Genomic DNA, 16,850 nt, shown 5'->3' with positions numbered 1-16,850 from the left:
GGCTGCCACTCTGATTGGTGAATCCAAAAGTTTTGAACTGCAGAGCCACAAGTGTAGCAACAGTCAGTGAACTGTTCTTTTCTTTGGTTTGTAGTCTGTCAGCTAAGCACCTGACAAGGTTCTGTGCCAGGTGTTGTGGCATGGGGGTGGTGAGTTGGGAATATATATATATATATTATATATATATATATTATATATAATTATATTATATATATAATATATATATTATATATATATATATATATATATATATATATATATATATATATATATATATATATATATATATATATATATTAAAATTAAACACCAGTCAATCTGTTTTACTGGACAGCACTTTGTTGCAACTGCTATTATTTTATATGTGATATATAAAAAACAGTGACTTGACTTGACATTTGATAATACTGAGGTTATTCTGTATAACTGCTGCAGTCACTATATAAAGCACTAATATAAAAAGAAGCTTCCAGACAGACAGAAATGCAGCCATGTATCTGGAAAAAAGAAATGACAATTACATTATAATGGATTCATATCAGATGCAGCCATCTGGGCAAGTCGTTTAAACAGCCGATGTCTGTTTTCAGTTTCTTTAGCTAGTAAATGGAATATTGGATGGGAACAACAACTCTTACCAACAACAGGAGGACTGATAACTGGGAAACATTCTAGGACGCAAAAATTATGGACAAATCTTTTATTTCAACAAAAAAATTACCATTTATTAAAAATACAACACACATGTCGAATCACTGTGGGCGATGGCATCCAATAAAAAGTGACATTTATTCTGAAAAGGAAGCCGCAAAAGGCCATAACACCAGCCATTAAAAAAAAAACAAAAAACCACGAGACTTTCTGTACGTTGTTAACATAATGCTTCTATGCTAGCTCATGATTGTCGGTGGAAAATACATCACAACAACAAAAACACAAATGCAGAATGTGAAATCCTGTCAAGGCTTGCACACCACGTGTACGTTGAGGGTGTTTTCTTTTGAATTTTTTTGAGCTTATTCGTGGTGTTTCTTCTTTTTACGATCAATTTTGTGTTTAGAAAGCAGTGCCAAATTTTGCTCAATACAAAAACATACATGGAAGTTTAGTGCTCAATCTTTCATAAAAACAAAGTAAAAAAAAAAACAAAACATATTCACACAGCTATACAAAATGCAGAATATCCAGAATATAATCTGGTTTTAACTGCATAAAATGAAATCATATCAAATAAACTTCAAGACAGGACGCACCAGTAAATACTGCTGTAAAGCATGGAGGTTTGGTCATACACATGTCGCAATGATTAATTTACAGCAGTGGTTCCCAGACTGTAGGAGTGCAGAAGTATTAAAATGTGAAGAGAAACCCCACAGACAGTAAATAAAAATGGACCTAGAAGTGAAGTAAACTTGCATTCTTCCTAACAGCCAGCAGGAGGCGACTCCTCTAGTTGCAGATTGAATAGAAGTCTATGAGAAAATGAGTCTCCTTACTTGATCTGATACCTATATGAGTTTATGGTCTCAGTCTTGGGTTTAAAGTCTCCTTCAATAGAAAATGGTGTCCATTTAGTATATTATGACTCCATGCAAAGGAAAACACACAATAAATTAGTGTATGTTTTAGAGTGGGGCTGCTTTGTGATTAGCAGGTTGCTATACTATGTTATAAGTTTTGTCTAAATTCTGACACCAAGATTTGTATTTTTAATGTAAATGCATATCAGTCTCCTTGAAAACCAATACTTATCTATAGCTCTGAAAAAATACAACCCCTACTGAAGTTCCCTTGTTTCAATAATTACTAAGATGCATGGAATCTGCTCAGGTTTTTGTTAACTTCACATGAGTTGTATATCAGCTCCATACACACTGAAAATGTCCAGTTTTTTATCATGCAGTTAGGCAGGCTTGCTGGTCGTTTTGTGGATTTATGAACAGTCCTCATCTTCTTCCCCAAACAATTCCACCCGTCACTATTTCGAGGGAACACTGAAGCTGCATCCTTAACTTAGCACCACCCAAAACTGTCTGTGATTGGTTTAAAGAAATGCAAACAAGCAGGAGTATCTTATGTCAGTGTAGCAGAATGAAAGTGAGGTGCAGTCAACCATTCTACAGCACTGACAGCACTGTGGAGGTAGGAAACGCAAGATGATGTTTACATTAATGCCACTTATTAAAAAAGCAAAGAAAAGACAATGTGTGTTGGTGGTGTTTTTTCAAAGGAGGGCATGACAGAAAGAGTTTGGGAACCACTGATTGACAGTAACACTGGAGTTTTATCAGCAACACATAAATAAGTGTATAATTCTATGCACAGTAATGGTAAATCCTTTGTAAAGAGTCTCACTGAGCACCTCAGTATCCTGGTAACTGTGAGGATACACAAAACAGACGTGGATTAAAAATGTCACCGAGCTCCAAAAAACAATGACAGTTGAGTCTGTTTTACTGCCTCATTTCCTCTCGGAGCCGGACATAAATCTCACCGAAGCTTGACAAAACCTGTGAAAGATGGCATAACTAACGCTGAGCCTGTCCAGATATGAAAGAGGAATGTCACTGTGGAGTCTAAACACAGCAGAGGAGTGGAGCTGGAAGGAAAACTTAAACAAACATAAGTCAGGTCTCTCCTGCCGGAGATGTCGAGCAGCGAGGGAAGGAAGCCGCCTTCCAGATCGCACTGGAAACATCCAGAGAGTTTTCAGACGTTTGATTAGAATAAACACATATTTCACACACACACACACACACACACACACACACGTACGACACAGTGTTGGCCGTCTTTATGTTGCTTTGGCTTGTTGCCGCCTGCTGAGTGGTGAGGTAGAGCGGTGGCCGACTGGCAGACCTGCTGTTGGCTGACTGACTGAACGCTGATGGCATCTGTTGCTTGGATGTTTGAGAGGTAGAGGATCTCTGAGCCTGAGCCTGCTAATGCACTGTGTGTTTGTGTTTGCATCTGAGAGACAGTTTTTGCTAACATGTGGGTTTGTCGACCAGTTAAACATGTATTTTGTGTGTGTCCATGCTGCTGTTACGCTTCTCCGAAGGCTGAGGCTTTGTCTTTTAACAGGTCCAGACACAAGTGACAGCTCCAGCTCCCTGCAGACGGAAACAGAGGATGAAATCTTCACTCTTTTCCATATATAGCCTTCGCCCGTAGCCTCTTTCTAACATACAGCGCATGACATATATACAGTACGAGACCACCGATGTGTAATAACACTTAGGAGAGCAGCTCTCGGCTCGGTACCTTCAGGAGGTTGGGTCATCGGAGGCTTCAGACAGTACATGTGGTATCCTCGGTCGCAGTCGTCGCAGAACAGCAGCTGGTCCTGCAAGAAAAGAACACAATAAATACCTAAAACTGCACACAACAAAGAAAGACCATATTATTGGGCATAATGAAGTATAATAATAATATCCTGAACCCAAAAACCTGACAGCGGGTTTGAAAGGCATGATATTGTATTTAAAAATCACCATAATCACACTATTTATTAGAGCCAGAAACTATGAAAACAAAATAAGTTGGATTTTTAGCTTTCGGTCAGTCCTAGAAATAATAGTGTGTGACTTTAGGTTTAGTCGGGAAAAATCCACACTAAATCTAAGCTTAGATGTTGGATTATTTCATTAAAATTCCTTTGTTCTTCATGTCTCATTTAAAAAAATACAAAAAATAAACAGTTTCCTTTAATCAGATTCTGTAAAAAAATTAAAATTCTGTGTTCCTCTGCACAAGCACAGAGCCATGAGTGTCTCAGCTGCAACCAACAGTTATATCACAAGAATTCTGAGATTTTTCAGCATAATACCAACTGTTTGAACCGCAAAACCTGCCTGCGGGTTTGAAAGGCAGGTTATTTATTTTTTTAAAAATCATCAAAATTACACAATATTTTAGAGCTGGAAACTTTAAAAACATGAAAACTTGCCGGATTTTTAGCATTCCTTGAACTCATCATGTGTGACTTTCAATCTGGTCGAGAAAAACAACCAAATCTAAGTTTACAATTTGTATTCTTTAATCAAAAACACTTCATTCTACATGTTTCATTTAAAAATGTGCATAAAATGAACTGTTTGCTCTAATCAAAGTCTGTAAAATACAAAAAAATTCTGTGCTTCTCAGCACAACTACAAAGTCATTAGTGATTCATCTGCACCCAACAGTCACATCACGAGAATTCAGAGACTTTTCAGGCTTATACCAACTATTTGAACCTCGAAACCTGCCTGCAAGGTTTAGAAGACGTTATTTTTCAAAATTTGCCACAGTGAAGCCGTTTACAGCCAGACACTGAAGAAACATGAAAATTCGCCAGCTTTTGGGAAAAGCTACCAATAATGCGTGACTTTCAATCCGGTCCAGAAAAATAACTAAATCTACACTTATAAATGTACATCAAATATAACATCTGCCTGTTGAGTTCAGTTCTCTGTAACACCTTGCTATGTCAGTCTGAATGCAGGTTGGGAAACGGTTGCCAGTCAAGTCAAATTTGGTGCTTCAAAGGTAATTCAAAGTGAGCGCTGACATTTGTTGAAATTAGAGCAGAAAATAAAGTTTCTCTCTGTGATACGTACGTCGTTCTCTGAGGTTCCACACAGGCTGCAGGACTTGCACTCGATGCACTGCCACTGATACGTCCTCACCGCCTGCATCATGTTCTCCGTGAACTGCAGACATGTTGGGTGACCTGGGGAGGGACGAATGTTACAGATTTCACCATCCATCATCCATGCACCGCTTAATCCTCATTATGGTCGCAGGGGGGCTGGAGTCTATCCCAGCTGACTTAAAGTGAAGGCAGGTGACACTGTGGACAAGTCAACAGTCCATCACAGGACTACACATAGAGACAAACAAGGACACTCACATTCACACGTACGGACCATTTAGAATCACTGTGGGAGAACTCGGTGAGAACCCACGCGTGCACATGGAGAACATGCAAACTCCATGCAGAAAGATCCCAGACTTAGGCCGGGATGCAAACCAGGGATCTTCTAGATGTGAGGTGACAGTGCTAACCACCGAGCCACTGTGCAGCCCCAGATTTCACCAGCAAAAGCCAATTTCAAGAGTAATTTTAAGGTATTTTTTAAAATGCTGCTAATAAAAACTTAACACAAAAATTATTTTATTTATCATTATGTAAGGAACTATTTTTGCTTGAATGATTTAAAAGGGTATTTTCCACTGGTTGAGACAAAAACGATAGCAACAAAATGAAAATATTTCAATCTTCACCCAGATTTCTATGCCTTTATAGTTGCTGTGTCTGCAGAGGTGGAAGAAGTATTCAAATTTTAAGGAAAAGTAGCAATACCACAGTGCAGTGCAGCCCTGCATTTAAAGTATTAGCATCAAAATATACTTATAGAACCAAAAGTAGAAGTACTCATTATTCTTAGAATTTAACGACCGATGCATGAATGTGTTCATTGCTTTATTTTTGCAGCTGGTAAAGGTGAATTTTAATAATTTTAGTTACTGTGTTCCTCCCTCCATCTGGATCAATCAAGTTTTATCCTAATCTAATAAAAATGCATCATAATTTCTTTGTTAAATTAATTTTCTGTCATTCATTTAAATATGCAAAGTAACTGAAGTTATCAAATAAAAGCAGTGGTGACAAAAGTACAATATTTCTGTGTAAATTCTAGTAAAGTAGATGTAGTAATCTTGTATTTTTAAAAATTGCTTTAGTCTGTCAGTTTAGTTTTATTCTATAAGCTTGTGTGCACTTTATTCAACTTGTCTGCACTATTTTAATTTAAATAATATTTTTTTAAATCAAATGTTTTATTAGATATCTTTTGACAAGATAAATGATAAGGTGCTGTATAAATGAACTTGTTTGCTTGAGTAAATGTACACCAGGGTGTGTTTGTGATTCAGATGACTGCATTTGCATACACAGTGTTAAAAAATACACACAGCTGGATGAAATGTTGTACACAGAAAAACACAGCCAAGACATATTCTATCATCTTCCCATAAATCTACACAAAAAGAAACACATGTGGTTCTTGTTAACATTGTCCTCCTTTCTCCTGTGTTCATACCATTTCTTGCACACAGCATCACAGTGCTGTCAGCAACTTATGAGCACAGTTATCTGTACAGTCGTATCAATGGGGTGTCAATGAGCCGTAATAAAACTGATACATATCTGAACAACCTATCAGCTTCTGTCGAAGAATAACAACAAACTTAAACGCTGCTGCTGCCACCAAAATCAAAGTAAAGTAAGAAATTAGCTAAAGCAGTTTAAAGAGTCAATATTCTGCACATTTGCAGGTTCATGGGCTTACTTTTGTCATCTATTAGAACATGTTTGTATGCTTTGTATGCTTGTATTTTTCTCGTATTGTACATCTGAAATGCTCTGTTTTATCTCCAGTCTCTTTAAGGCCCCCTTCCTGAAAAGTGCAATCTACTCTGATTGGTCAGCTGGTCTGACCAAAGCCAGGTAATGTTGGTTAGTAACCTCAGATCTCTGTGTGTAAAGGCAGAGAGATGAAGTTGTATGTTCTTGTGCCAAACTAGCTGCTAGCAGGAGTTATGCAAATGTGTGACATAATGATGTCAATAAATAACAGAAGAAAATCCTGGACTTCAAACGAAGTGTTTCAGGTGAACATGAAGCTGAGTTTTCTGCTTCCTTTGGTGGAGACTTTGGATTTTCTACGTTTGCATGCACAAAAAAGCAGCTATATTACACACTGAAGCAAAAAAGGAACCAGAAAAGCAAGATAAGGGCCCTTTAAGTGCTTAGCAGCAGGCAGTAGAATGATCATCTTTTCTTAGATTTACTGATAAAAGTGAGGATGTTTTCCTTACCGACAGAGAGGAGCAATGGAGTGGCGATTGGCTCTTACCTCTCGGCCAATGGAGCGACTCCACGTGCATCCCTCCCCCTGCCATGTGTTTAATTAGTTTCTGAATTCCTTATTTTGTGGTCCACAGTGCTATCAAGCTTTAGGATATGGTAGCGATGTTTAGTCTGTGATCTTGATTGTCTGATGCAAAGTAGAAAGGAGAGTTTTTTTGTTCATGAAAAATGGAAAATGTCCATGAGCATGGTTAAAAAAAATGGCACCATATCCAGAAAAGAGAAAAATTCTGAGAAGAATCTGGCTTAGATATATCTTACGAGTCTTCCAAGAGTTAAAAAAAATAATCCGGTGACTTTTCAGGAGTGTCTTCAGAAGATGAGCCACTGCAGTCCTCTTTAAAGTATTTCTTTCAATAAAAATTGTCACAAGGTCCAACTAGACAAGATGTCCAGCTGTCAGCTGTCGGCATCACTGTCTGAAAACAAAATCGCTTCCCCTTCTGCATCTTCAAAGCCATGAAACGTGGAGGCGTCGCTGTCGGACGCACTGCCGAACAATTCTTCCAGAGCGCTCAGCTTCCTCCCATCCTTCTTCACTCCTCCTCTTCCAGCTACCACGAAAACATCAGTGTCAGAGCAACACACACAAGGAGCTGTTCTAACAAAACTCTCAAATATTCTGCTGTCTTACTGCAGATGATTGGAGGAAATGCTTTGCTGACGTACCCAGCAGATGTGCGGCTTTGGCTAGTGTGGGGAAAAAAGGGTAGAGGAAAAAAAAATGAAAAAAAAATGCAGCCAGATGTGCCATAAGGTGATGCATGAAAACTGAGCAACGAAAGAGTGAAGGCATGTCGTCTAGAGGCAGAGGTCCTGACTGATGGACGAGGCTGACATGGAGGAGCATGCAGGATGGAAGCAAGCAGCAAATTCTAGGGTTTTACTTTATCATTACATGAAAAATTGCTAAAAGTCCCAGCTGTGCTCAGCTTTTATGGTCTGAAAGGCTCATTGACAACCCATTGAAGCAACATTAGAAACTTTATCACTGCACACCTTAAAAAATCTCTGATGAAATCTGCATCATATCAGTTAAAGACACATGGACTATGTGAACATCATTGTGAAAGCCAAACTAAACTTTGCAATAACAGTTTTTAATGCACCTTCCAATAGAGATCGCAAGAAAGCGAGGAACACACATGAACAAGATTGTGGATAAAAAGGAAGAAAAGCAAAATGAGATGTGTAGTAGACACAAAGTACAGCATGGCAGACAACACATTTCTGAATAGTTAAAGGAATTGTTTTGGGATTCCTTCATCCCTGCAAAGATTGTTGAGGAGACCGATTAAACTCTAGTGGCTACTAAGGATGTAACCTTCACAAAACTCATGGTTCATATTGTATTTTGGCTTTTGGGTGACAGATTGGGCCATTTTTGGATCAGGAAACAACAAAAAAGGGAGAATAATACTGCTATGACACTGTTAACTACGTTTATTATGCCTCACTGATGTGAACACATGACTGCTTTGTAAGAAGATTCAGGGAATTATTCCTCACCGAGGCAGATGTATGTTTTCAGAGCCAGTTGTTGTCTGTAAGCAGGATTATGCAGAAACAACCAGCCTGAATTTTATGACACTTGATGGAAACATGGAACACAGCCAGTTAAATTTTGGTGCAAAACCAATTCTTGAAAATTTCAAGATAGTGTACTGAACTGTGGAAAACAGTCCATTACAACACTAGTATCTGTAGCTGGAGGACAGTTAGCTTAGCATAAAAATGGAGAATGGGTAGGTTTGGTTAATCTGGACAAAAACCTTACATTGACAACAAAACAAACAAAAGAGAACAGAATCAGTCTAACTCTATTTAATGCTTCCAGTCTTCATGCTAAGCTAACTTTAAGGTTGGTCCATAGACCGTGAATAAAAGATGGATGTAGCTTCCAAATCTGAAAAATGAAGCCAGTGCTGAAATGTCTTAAACCTGCACTATTTCTAACAGCCAGCAGGGGGAGACTCCTCTGGCTGCAAAAAAAAAAAAAAAAAAAAAGTCTGATTGCATAGAAGTCTAAGAGAAAGTGAAGTTATTTCTCACTTGATTTGTTGCGTCTGCAGTTTCTTATTGTGTTTATGGTCTCAACCACTAGTTTAAAGTTAAACCTGCATTCTTTTTAATATACGGCAGGGGGCACCTCCTGTGGCTGCAAAAAAATCTGACTAAATACAAGTCAATGCTAAAGTGAAGCTACTTCTCACTTGATTTATACGACCTCTAGAAACAGCTTCCTAAAGAGTTTTTGGTCTCAACTGCTATTTTCAAGTTTCCTTCAATACAGAATGGTGTTAATTTAGTAAATTATGGTCCCATTTAGACTTTACCAACCAACCAACCAAACTCAAAACATCAAAGAACCAAAGTGTTGAGGTGCAAATTCCAAATTTGAGTCTTCAAAACATCAATAAACCAAAAGGTGATGTCACAGCAGATATATCAATCTTTTATATACAGATTATGGGTTTGTCTAAATGTCTGGTTAGCTTGTCTTAGCTGATACTAGCTTTGCTGTTCAGCAATACAGTATGAGTGCATTCTAATTGTATCTAACTATTTGGCCTTCTTGATGTGCCAGCAACATTTCTTGTAAATCTGTTAAGTGATCTGGATGGTAGCTGTTACTTGTCGCATCAATCAAAGCCAAGGTGAGCAAAAAATCTGAAGCTTTAATTCAAAACATCAAAGCCATGAACTCACCAGAACGTCCACAGTCGGAGCAGGACACCAGCTCCTCGGCCTGCCCTGTTTTCCTGTTGGAGTCCTGGTCTCCGAGGCAGAAGTCACAGTAGTCGTTGGGGATGATGGCGCCGTCGGGGCCCTTCTGAGCTGTCAGCAGGAAGAAGCATCATAAGGACAACGATGCAAGAGCTACCAAAACAAACGACCAAACTACGACCAAAACACCAGCCAGTGTCTTACGTTTGTGGTTGTCGGTGCTCTGTGGAGAAGACGGAACCGTCTCTGCTTCCTTTTCCTCCTCACCTTCCTCCTCGGCCAGATGAGTGTGAGTGTAATGGTAGCTCAGGCCAGGTCGGTTCTTGTAGCGCTTCCCACAGACTACAGATAAAACATCAAAACTCCATTACAAACATGAAAAACCCCGCAGACTGTGGGATGTAAACATCACTGTCAGGAGAAAGATCACTACTGCTGACAGGGTGAGGCTTTAATGCTACATATTTAATGCCAAGAGAATATTTTACATCTATGTTAAATAAGTAAAACAAGACTTAATTCAAACAACAGACAGAAAAACCAAGATTTTAATCATATAAAAATCCCTGGACTTATTAATAGGAATCACACAAGCAAGTCTGGTAAAAGCACTAATAAATTCAGGGATAGGACACTACAGAAGCATCAAAGGTGCAATATCCATTTTCAGATACTGAAACTTGATTTTTAAAGTCTATGTTAAGGAAATTTAGTGATTTTTTTCTGTATATTTCAGAAAATAATTGTTGAAGACATGGGAACAGAGAGAATAATACAGCACTAAATTGTGGGGTTAGACAGTTTTTTTTAATACTTTTGGGATTTCAGATTTTTTGGGTGGGTCGGAAACCATGGATTCATGACACATTGGAGTCGTACTCTCCCTAACAGTATAAAAACTTGACTATATACCATCAGTGGTTTTTACACTTGATTGCAAGTTATTACAGCTACTACAGCTCAGTGATCCATCTCAGTAACAACGATCCTAAGTACTTCAATAGAAGGCAACTAGAATTTCATTTTTGGTTATTGAAGATGGCTCAGCTTCCTCAGTTTTAACTGACTGGTGGGAAGTCCAAGGTTTCTGCAGCACCACTTGTCAGGTACTTATAATGCAGTCTTGAGGAACCGTCCCTAATAGTTCCACCATTTTCACCACTTTGAAGCATGTTTTTGGGGTTTAGCATAAATATCTGTGACTCCCGAACAGTCAGTTAGAAGTACAGAAGGCTCTTGGATGAAGGTGAAACGTTCAAGAAACAAAACGACAAGTCTTAGGAATTATGGATAACCTTTACTGGTGAATGTGTTAGAACCGACCATATCTGCTGAGACGGCAGTACATTCTCACCATTGAGTATGAGTGGGCCAATGTACCAAGTTTATTATAGCAGGTAACTTAGTTCACAGGCTAGAAAGTGATGAAAATATTCTAGATCTATAGTTTTTTTTTGCAAAAACAAACTCAGGTCTGTTTGCACTGTTAGTTTGGTTCATTTGGACTTGTGTGAAAGCTATAATCCACACTTCTGAGCAGAGATACTGATTTTTTGCTGTTGTGATTGATTGTTGTTTGTTTTGGTGTTCCAAGTTGAAATTACTGAAGTCATACCTCTAATATTTAAGAAAAAAAACAAACAGTACAGATATGGAAGCATTTGTGTGCTATTGACAAAAAAACTGTAATCTACTCTGTACTTTCACTATGAATAGTTTACAGTGAGAACACTGGAGCTGCAGCCATTATAGAAGATCCTCATCGCAAAAACCTCCGGCACATTAATGCTGGAGACTTTGATCAAAACTAAGCATATTTTGGTAAAAAGTTCCAATTGTAATTTACAGAAATTAATAAATAAATGCCTATAAATAAAGAAAAAGCGCCCAGTGTAAACACTTCTACAATGGCTACATTTGATTCACATCACAGCTACAGTACAGCGACCTACTAAGCATGCATCCCTCTGTGCGGCATTAGCTGAGCTGATGCTTAACCCTCTGAACCCTGAGTAGTTTCTGGACTGGTTTTTTTTTTTTTTTGCTTCTATCGCATTTTTAATCCCTGTGGGCTCATCTTTACAGCAATATAAAGTCCCGCGCCTCTATGGAATCAGAACAACCCTGAAGGATAGAACTCAGAAATGTCTTCTGTGCAGTATGATACAGTTAGAATAACACAGATCATGAAAAAAGCTAAAAAAAATAAAAGTTTTTTTTTGATTATTTAAAAATTAAAATCAACATGCTTAATATTTTGTGCCCACAAGTGTTGCCAATATTGGAAAAAAATTAAATTAAAATTTGAAATTACATTTTTATAGTCTCTGCAAACTTGGCATTTTTCTCTCTACTCTGCACATCACCTGTAGAAAGATGTTTCACCGTGCTGAATGTATCTTCCAACAACTTGCTCCTCTGCATACCAATTTGGAGCCATGCCGCATTTATTTCATTGCTAAAATATCATTTATTTTGCTGCTAAATCTCTCCAATTTGTTTTCACACGTGTCTCCTCTCAGCTTTGTGTAAACACAGCCTGCAGTTCAGCGGAAAACATGAATTTTTGTCATGTGACTGTTGGAGAACACTGAATCAGTCATGGCTTTTCAGTTGCAGCGAGGACTGCAGAATATTTTTTTTATGGAATCTGTTCAGCGCAAATGGTTTATTTTGTGCACATAATGAAATAATGAATTAATGAAATATCGTAATTTTAGGCTTAGATTTGGTTCATTTCTGTAGTGATGCTGCACATCACTCATGATTTGTTCGAAAACCACCTGAAAGTTAAAAATTTGAAGCTCTTTTCTGTTTTTGCAGTTTCTGGATGCAATAAATGGTGTAATTTTAGTGATTTTTAAAAAGATAACATGCCTTTCAAACATCCCGGTGGTTTATGGGTTCACAGGGTTAAGCATCATTCGCCCTGTAATGAGCATCATGCAGGCACCTGGCGTAGCGTTAGTGTCATGCAGCGCTTGCACTGAATTCAGGAAGGGATGCCTGGACTAGCGTAAAGCACTGAAAGCGTCGCACGTCTAAAGAATTAGCATTCATTCAGCCATTCAAACACCACACGCCCGTTAGCATAAAGGCTAATCATAAGGACAGTTCACGGAGCCTCTAGAAAGACAAGGTGGCGACAGGTTCAGGTACCTTCTTCAGCCTTTTTTGAGTTATACTTTTGTTTGTATCTATCTGGAACAGAGAGGACACAAGAGCAAACAAATAACAGAAGGACAGAACAAGACACAAAATGAGGATGAGATTCTGTTTGAGGCTCAGTCTATCCACAGCAGCAGTTCATTCCTGGAGGATTCTGTCTGTAAGTGCATGCTAGTCAGATCTGATTAACAGCAAACTCTCTCTTCATGCCGCAGAGGAACTCTCAGGAACAGACAGAGAACGTTGAAAAATAAGAGGAAATCTGTCTTCTTTCTTTGCACTTTTCTGCTCTTTCAGGAAACATTCATTAATGTGGAAAGCACAAACTAATGGCACAGGATGGAAAATGATGCACAGAGAAAGAACGTTTCTTCTCTCTTACTGTCACAGATGTAAGGTTTGTCCTGGTCGTCGATGTTAACTGGTTCTGTCCTTCTGCGACTCGATCCTCTGCTCTGAAAGGAAACACAGCAAACATCAACGCTGCAAATGAAGATTATTTTCACTGTCAATTAATCAATTAGTAAAATAAAATGGCCTTTTTTTTGTTTTGTTCACAACCCAAAGATACTCAGTTTACTGCCACAGAGGAGCAAAGAAACTTTTAGAAACATTTAAAAAGCCAGAAATTCACACTTGATTTCTTAAAAATTACTCAAATCAATTAATTAATTAGTTAGCAAGTAATTAGTTAGCAACTATTTTAATAATTGACAGCTAATTAATTAATTGTTGCAGCTCTAATGAAAATCATACAACGTGCAACATCCAAGCAAATTTACATCTATCAAAGTATTTGCACTTCTTAGATGTCACATTTGTGCATATGTATTATTATATATGTTTGAAATTTTATTCTATAATAATAATATATACATAATATGTATAATAACACGTAATAAAATGCCTGATCAGAATACTTTTTGGTGCTGTGATATCAATAGGGCTGCAATTAATCATCATTTTTATTGTAGGTAAATGTATTGATTATTTTCTCGATTATTTGATTTGTTGTTTGATCTGTTATATGTTGGAAAATGTTTTTTTTCACAACCTAAAAATATTCGGTTAACTGTCACAGAAGTGGAAAGACACCAGAAAATATTCACATTCAAAACGCTGCAATTAGAGAATTTAGACTCAAAACATAATCAGAAAATTATAGTACAAGGAAACTACCATATACTACAAATCACTGCATATATTCTACTGCAATATATGAATATATTTACTACATAAACCACTACTAAACCGCTGGTAATATTAGAAAAAAGGCGTGAAAAAAAACAAGAAAAATCCTATCTCAAGGTCTATTTACTGTTTTTGATTAATTGATCATGAAAACACTTGGTGATTAATTGAATAGCTGAAAACTCATCAATTAATCCATACATTTTTGCAGCTCTAACACACACATGATCATATGTTTAATCATCTAGCATCTAAATATTCTGACAAACAGCATAACTAAATGCTAACTTGCTAAATGATAATGGGAAATATACTTGTAGCATCTCAGCATGTTGATGCTGTTGTGTATCTAATTTCAGGCTACATTTTAATGTCGCTGTCTTAGTTATTCTCCTGCTGTTATACACACTTTCTATTATTGTGACTGTCTTATTAAACACACACACATATAAACTCAGTGTTTCTGTCTCTGACACTCACTTTTCCTCTGTTTCTGTTCTTTCTCTTTGGAGTATCCAGTTCAAAGTCTTCATCATCCTGGAAACCGTCTCCGTTTTCTTCAGCTTCCAGAACTCTCTGCAGTAAAACACAGATTTTGAAAGAAAGGAGGTAAGATGGAGGTAAAAACAAGCAGGATGCAGGACAGGTTGCTTCTTTATGTGAAATAGAGTTTTGGTTGAAATTTCAATGAAGCTGCTCTATTTTAGAGGATCATTTTGTACCCTCAGGACCAGGGGAGTGTTCAGGCTGTTAAGACAACATGGGGGTTAATGAGGCTGATTTAACCTCCATGTAGGGATCTGAGGAGAAGCTAAACCTGTAGTCCTTAATTTGTCAGTTTCATTGTGTTTGCAGGTTGCTGCTCTGAGGTGTGTGTTGTTGTTTCTTGTATCAAGAGGAATTTTAAAGAAGGTAACATGCAGACAAACGACAAAAGAAAGCCGCCTGAAATAAGTCGATTGATACCTGCGGCCTATATCCAGAACCTGATGCCTGATTAGGATCACGTTTGAATAAATACCTGTATTTCCAGCAGAGTCTCTTCCTCCTTGCTGAGGTTGTTCTTCTTCTCCAGCAGACTGTCGTTCCTCAGCAGGGCCTCCAGCGCCGTGGCCTCCCCTGGTGGACCTTCACGCTTCGGGGCCAGTTCAGCTTCTGAAGATACAAAGCAGAAAGAGAAGAGCACCTGAGGCGACTCGTGTTGGAGGATGTACGTCGTAGGCAAAATGTGCCGCAACTTTTGGGTTTCTGATCACATTTTTCTTCACAGCAGACTGTTTCCAAGTTGTTGTTTATCCTGCAGTCAGTCAGAAGATGTTTCAAAGAAAAGATGTGCATGATGAGGCGGTGTTGTGAGAGTTTCGTGAGGATTGTGCTGCTCTGCAGTGCAACTCATTCTTCTTCTCATTACAAGAGACCTAAAGGTTGTAAGAAAACTTATTCTTGTAGTTTGAGCAGCTGAACTTATGGCTGATATTCCACCAGCAGTTCACTGTCTGTGATTTTTTCTGTGCTGTTCAGGCTGCTGATATGATGAAATAATGCAAGACATTCACAAATATAAAGAAATACGTTGGACAAACTGAGCAAAAGTTCATGTATTACAGTGAAACACTACAGGCTAAAATATATGTTCAGTTTTGAGATGCCTTCTTGCAAATTAGTGGAGAGAAAATATAAGAAATACACAGTTTGGACATTTATGTAAATTGGTGCAGAAAAATTGTAAAACTTAAAATAAATAAAATAAATCTTTAACTGAAGTAGTTTCGTGCTGAGCTCTATTAGTTCAAACAGCAGTTTCCGTTTTAAAATGTATGCAATTATACAACACATATCTTCAAAGGTGAGTTTTTTCTTTTACTCTGAGTCATAAATCTCCCCTTGAACAGCTTTAATCCAACAAACTTTCCAGATTTCTGCATTCTGAAGGTTTTTACAAATAGATTTGTTTATATATCCTTCACAGCCCCATTTATAGAGCATTTTATCCCTAAAAACGTGGTATAAATGGAGTTTTTTCTGGCCGAGTGCAGTATTATTTTTTTATTTACAGAGTCAAAAAAGGCGAAACCCACAATCCCATCAGTAAAAACCTTAGAAACTCTAACATGTCAGCAACAAGGAAGAATTTTTAAGGTTTTCTCATGAAATGTTTAGATTTTTGTTGTGATAATTAATGCAAATGATGAAATGTCTAATAAGATACTACTAATACTACTAATTTATCCATTAAAATACAACAAATAAATAGAAATTATTGTCTTATTGCAAATAATCAACTGGTGAAGCATTACTTTAATGACCTATATATTATTATTAACTTTTTTCTTGATCCAGTTTAGTGTAATGGCAGTGATGACAAATAATGACATTAAAAGTGTATATTTCTCCGTCTAATTACAATGATTAATGTTTAGATTAAATAGAATATTCACATTAGCTCAGCTCAGCTGTTATAATTTTGGTTCCTGTATAAAACAAAAAAAGACCTGAAGGATGAAACCACTTTAGGTGGGATTTCTGCTTATAATAAAATTTCTAAGACATGCACATATCATTTATTTGCTGGAAAGCTACAAAGCAGAGAAATAAGAATGCAGTGAATTCTTCTAATGTTTCAGATATATTGATGTACAGTTTAGTCCTGCATTATTTAGAAATCCAGTCCCAGAAAGTTTCATTTTAGATGAACAATCTGCAGCATCTGACTATGAGCATCGTTGCGGACGTGATAAAGGGAGCTTTGGTGCTGCTGTTTACGTAGACATAACATCAATAAAAACTAAGATAATCCAGGTGCATGGAGGAAAGGAAATTAACTAAACATTACAAAAACACTGCTTTA

At 37.5% G+C, this 16,850-nt stretch overlaps 1 protein-coding gene across 4 annotated transcripts in view; it reads right to left on the bottom strand.

Moving 5' to 3' along the window:
• Nucleotides 1-685: 685 nt before the first annotated feature.
• The window catches only part of dpf3 (double PHD fingers 3), a 36,264-nt gene continuing 20,099 nt past the window's right edge, over nucleotides 686-16,850 (bottom strand). Inside the window, exons 4-12 of one of the 4 annotated variants that reach the window (XM_023297208.3) lie at nucleotides 15,024-15,157; nucleotides 14,483-14,578; nucleotides 13,194-13,266; nucleotides 12,803-12,844; nucleotides 9,848-9,985; nucleotides 9,626-9,754; nucleotides 4,602-4,714; nucleotides 3,265-3,346; nucleotides 686-3,113 (exon numbers count right to left, since the gene is read on the bottom strand). In XM_023297208.3, coding sequence (XP_023152976.1) covers nucleotides 3,046-3,113; nucleotides 3,265-3,346; nucleotides 4,602-4,714; nucleotides 9,626-9,754; nucleotides 9,848-9,985; nucleotides 12,803-12,844; nucleotides 13,194-13,266; nucleotides 14,483-14,578; nucleotides 15,024-15,157 — 875 coding nt within the window. In that variant the 3' untranslated portion in view covers nucleotides 686-3,045. Of the gene's footprint in view, nucleotides 3,114-3,264; nucleotides 3,347-4,601; nucleotides 4,715-6,902; nucleotides 7,471-9,625; nucleotides 9,755-9,847; nucleotides 9,986-12,802; nucleotides 12,845-13,193; nucleotides 13,267-14,482; nucleotides 14,579-15,023; nucleotides 15,158-16,850 lie in introns of those variants that run through there. The other 3 variants (XR_004846332.2, XM_023297209.3, XR_004846333.2) reach the window with 3 other exon arrangements.

Source organism: Amphiprion ocellaris, chromosome 12, assembly GCF_022539595.1.
Source record: "Amphiprion ocellaris isolate individual 3 ecotype Okinawa chromosome 12, ASM2253959v1, whole genome shotgun sequence".
NCBI classification, from domain to species: Eukaryota; Metazoa; Chordata; class Actinopteri; family Pomacentridae; genus Amphiprion; species Amphiprion ocellaris.
Note: the sequence above shows the minus strand (reverse complement) of the source record. Positions and strands in the feature narration are given on the sequence as shown.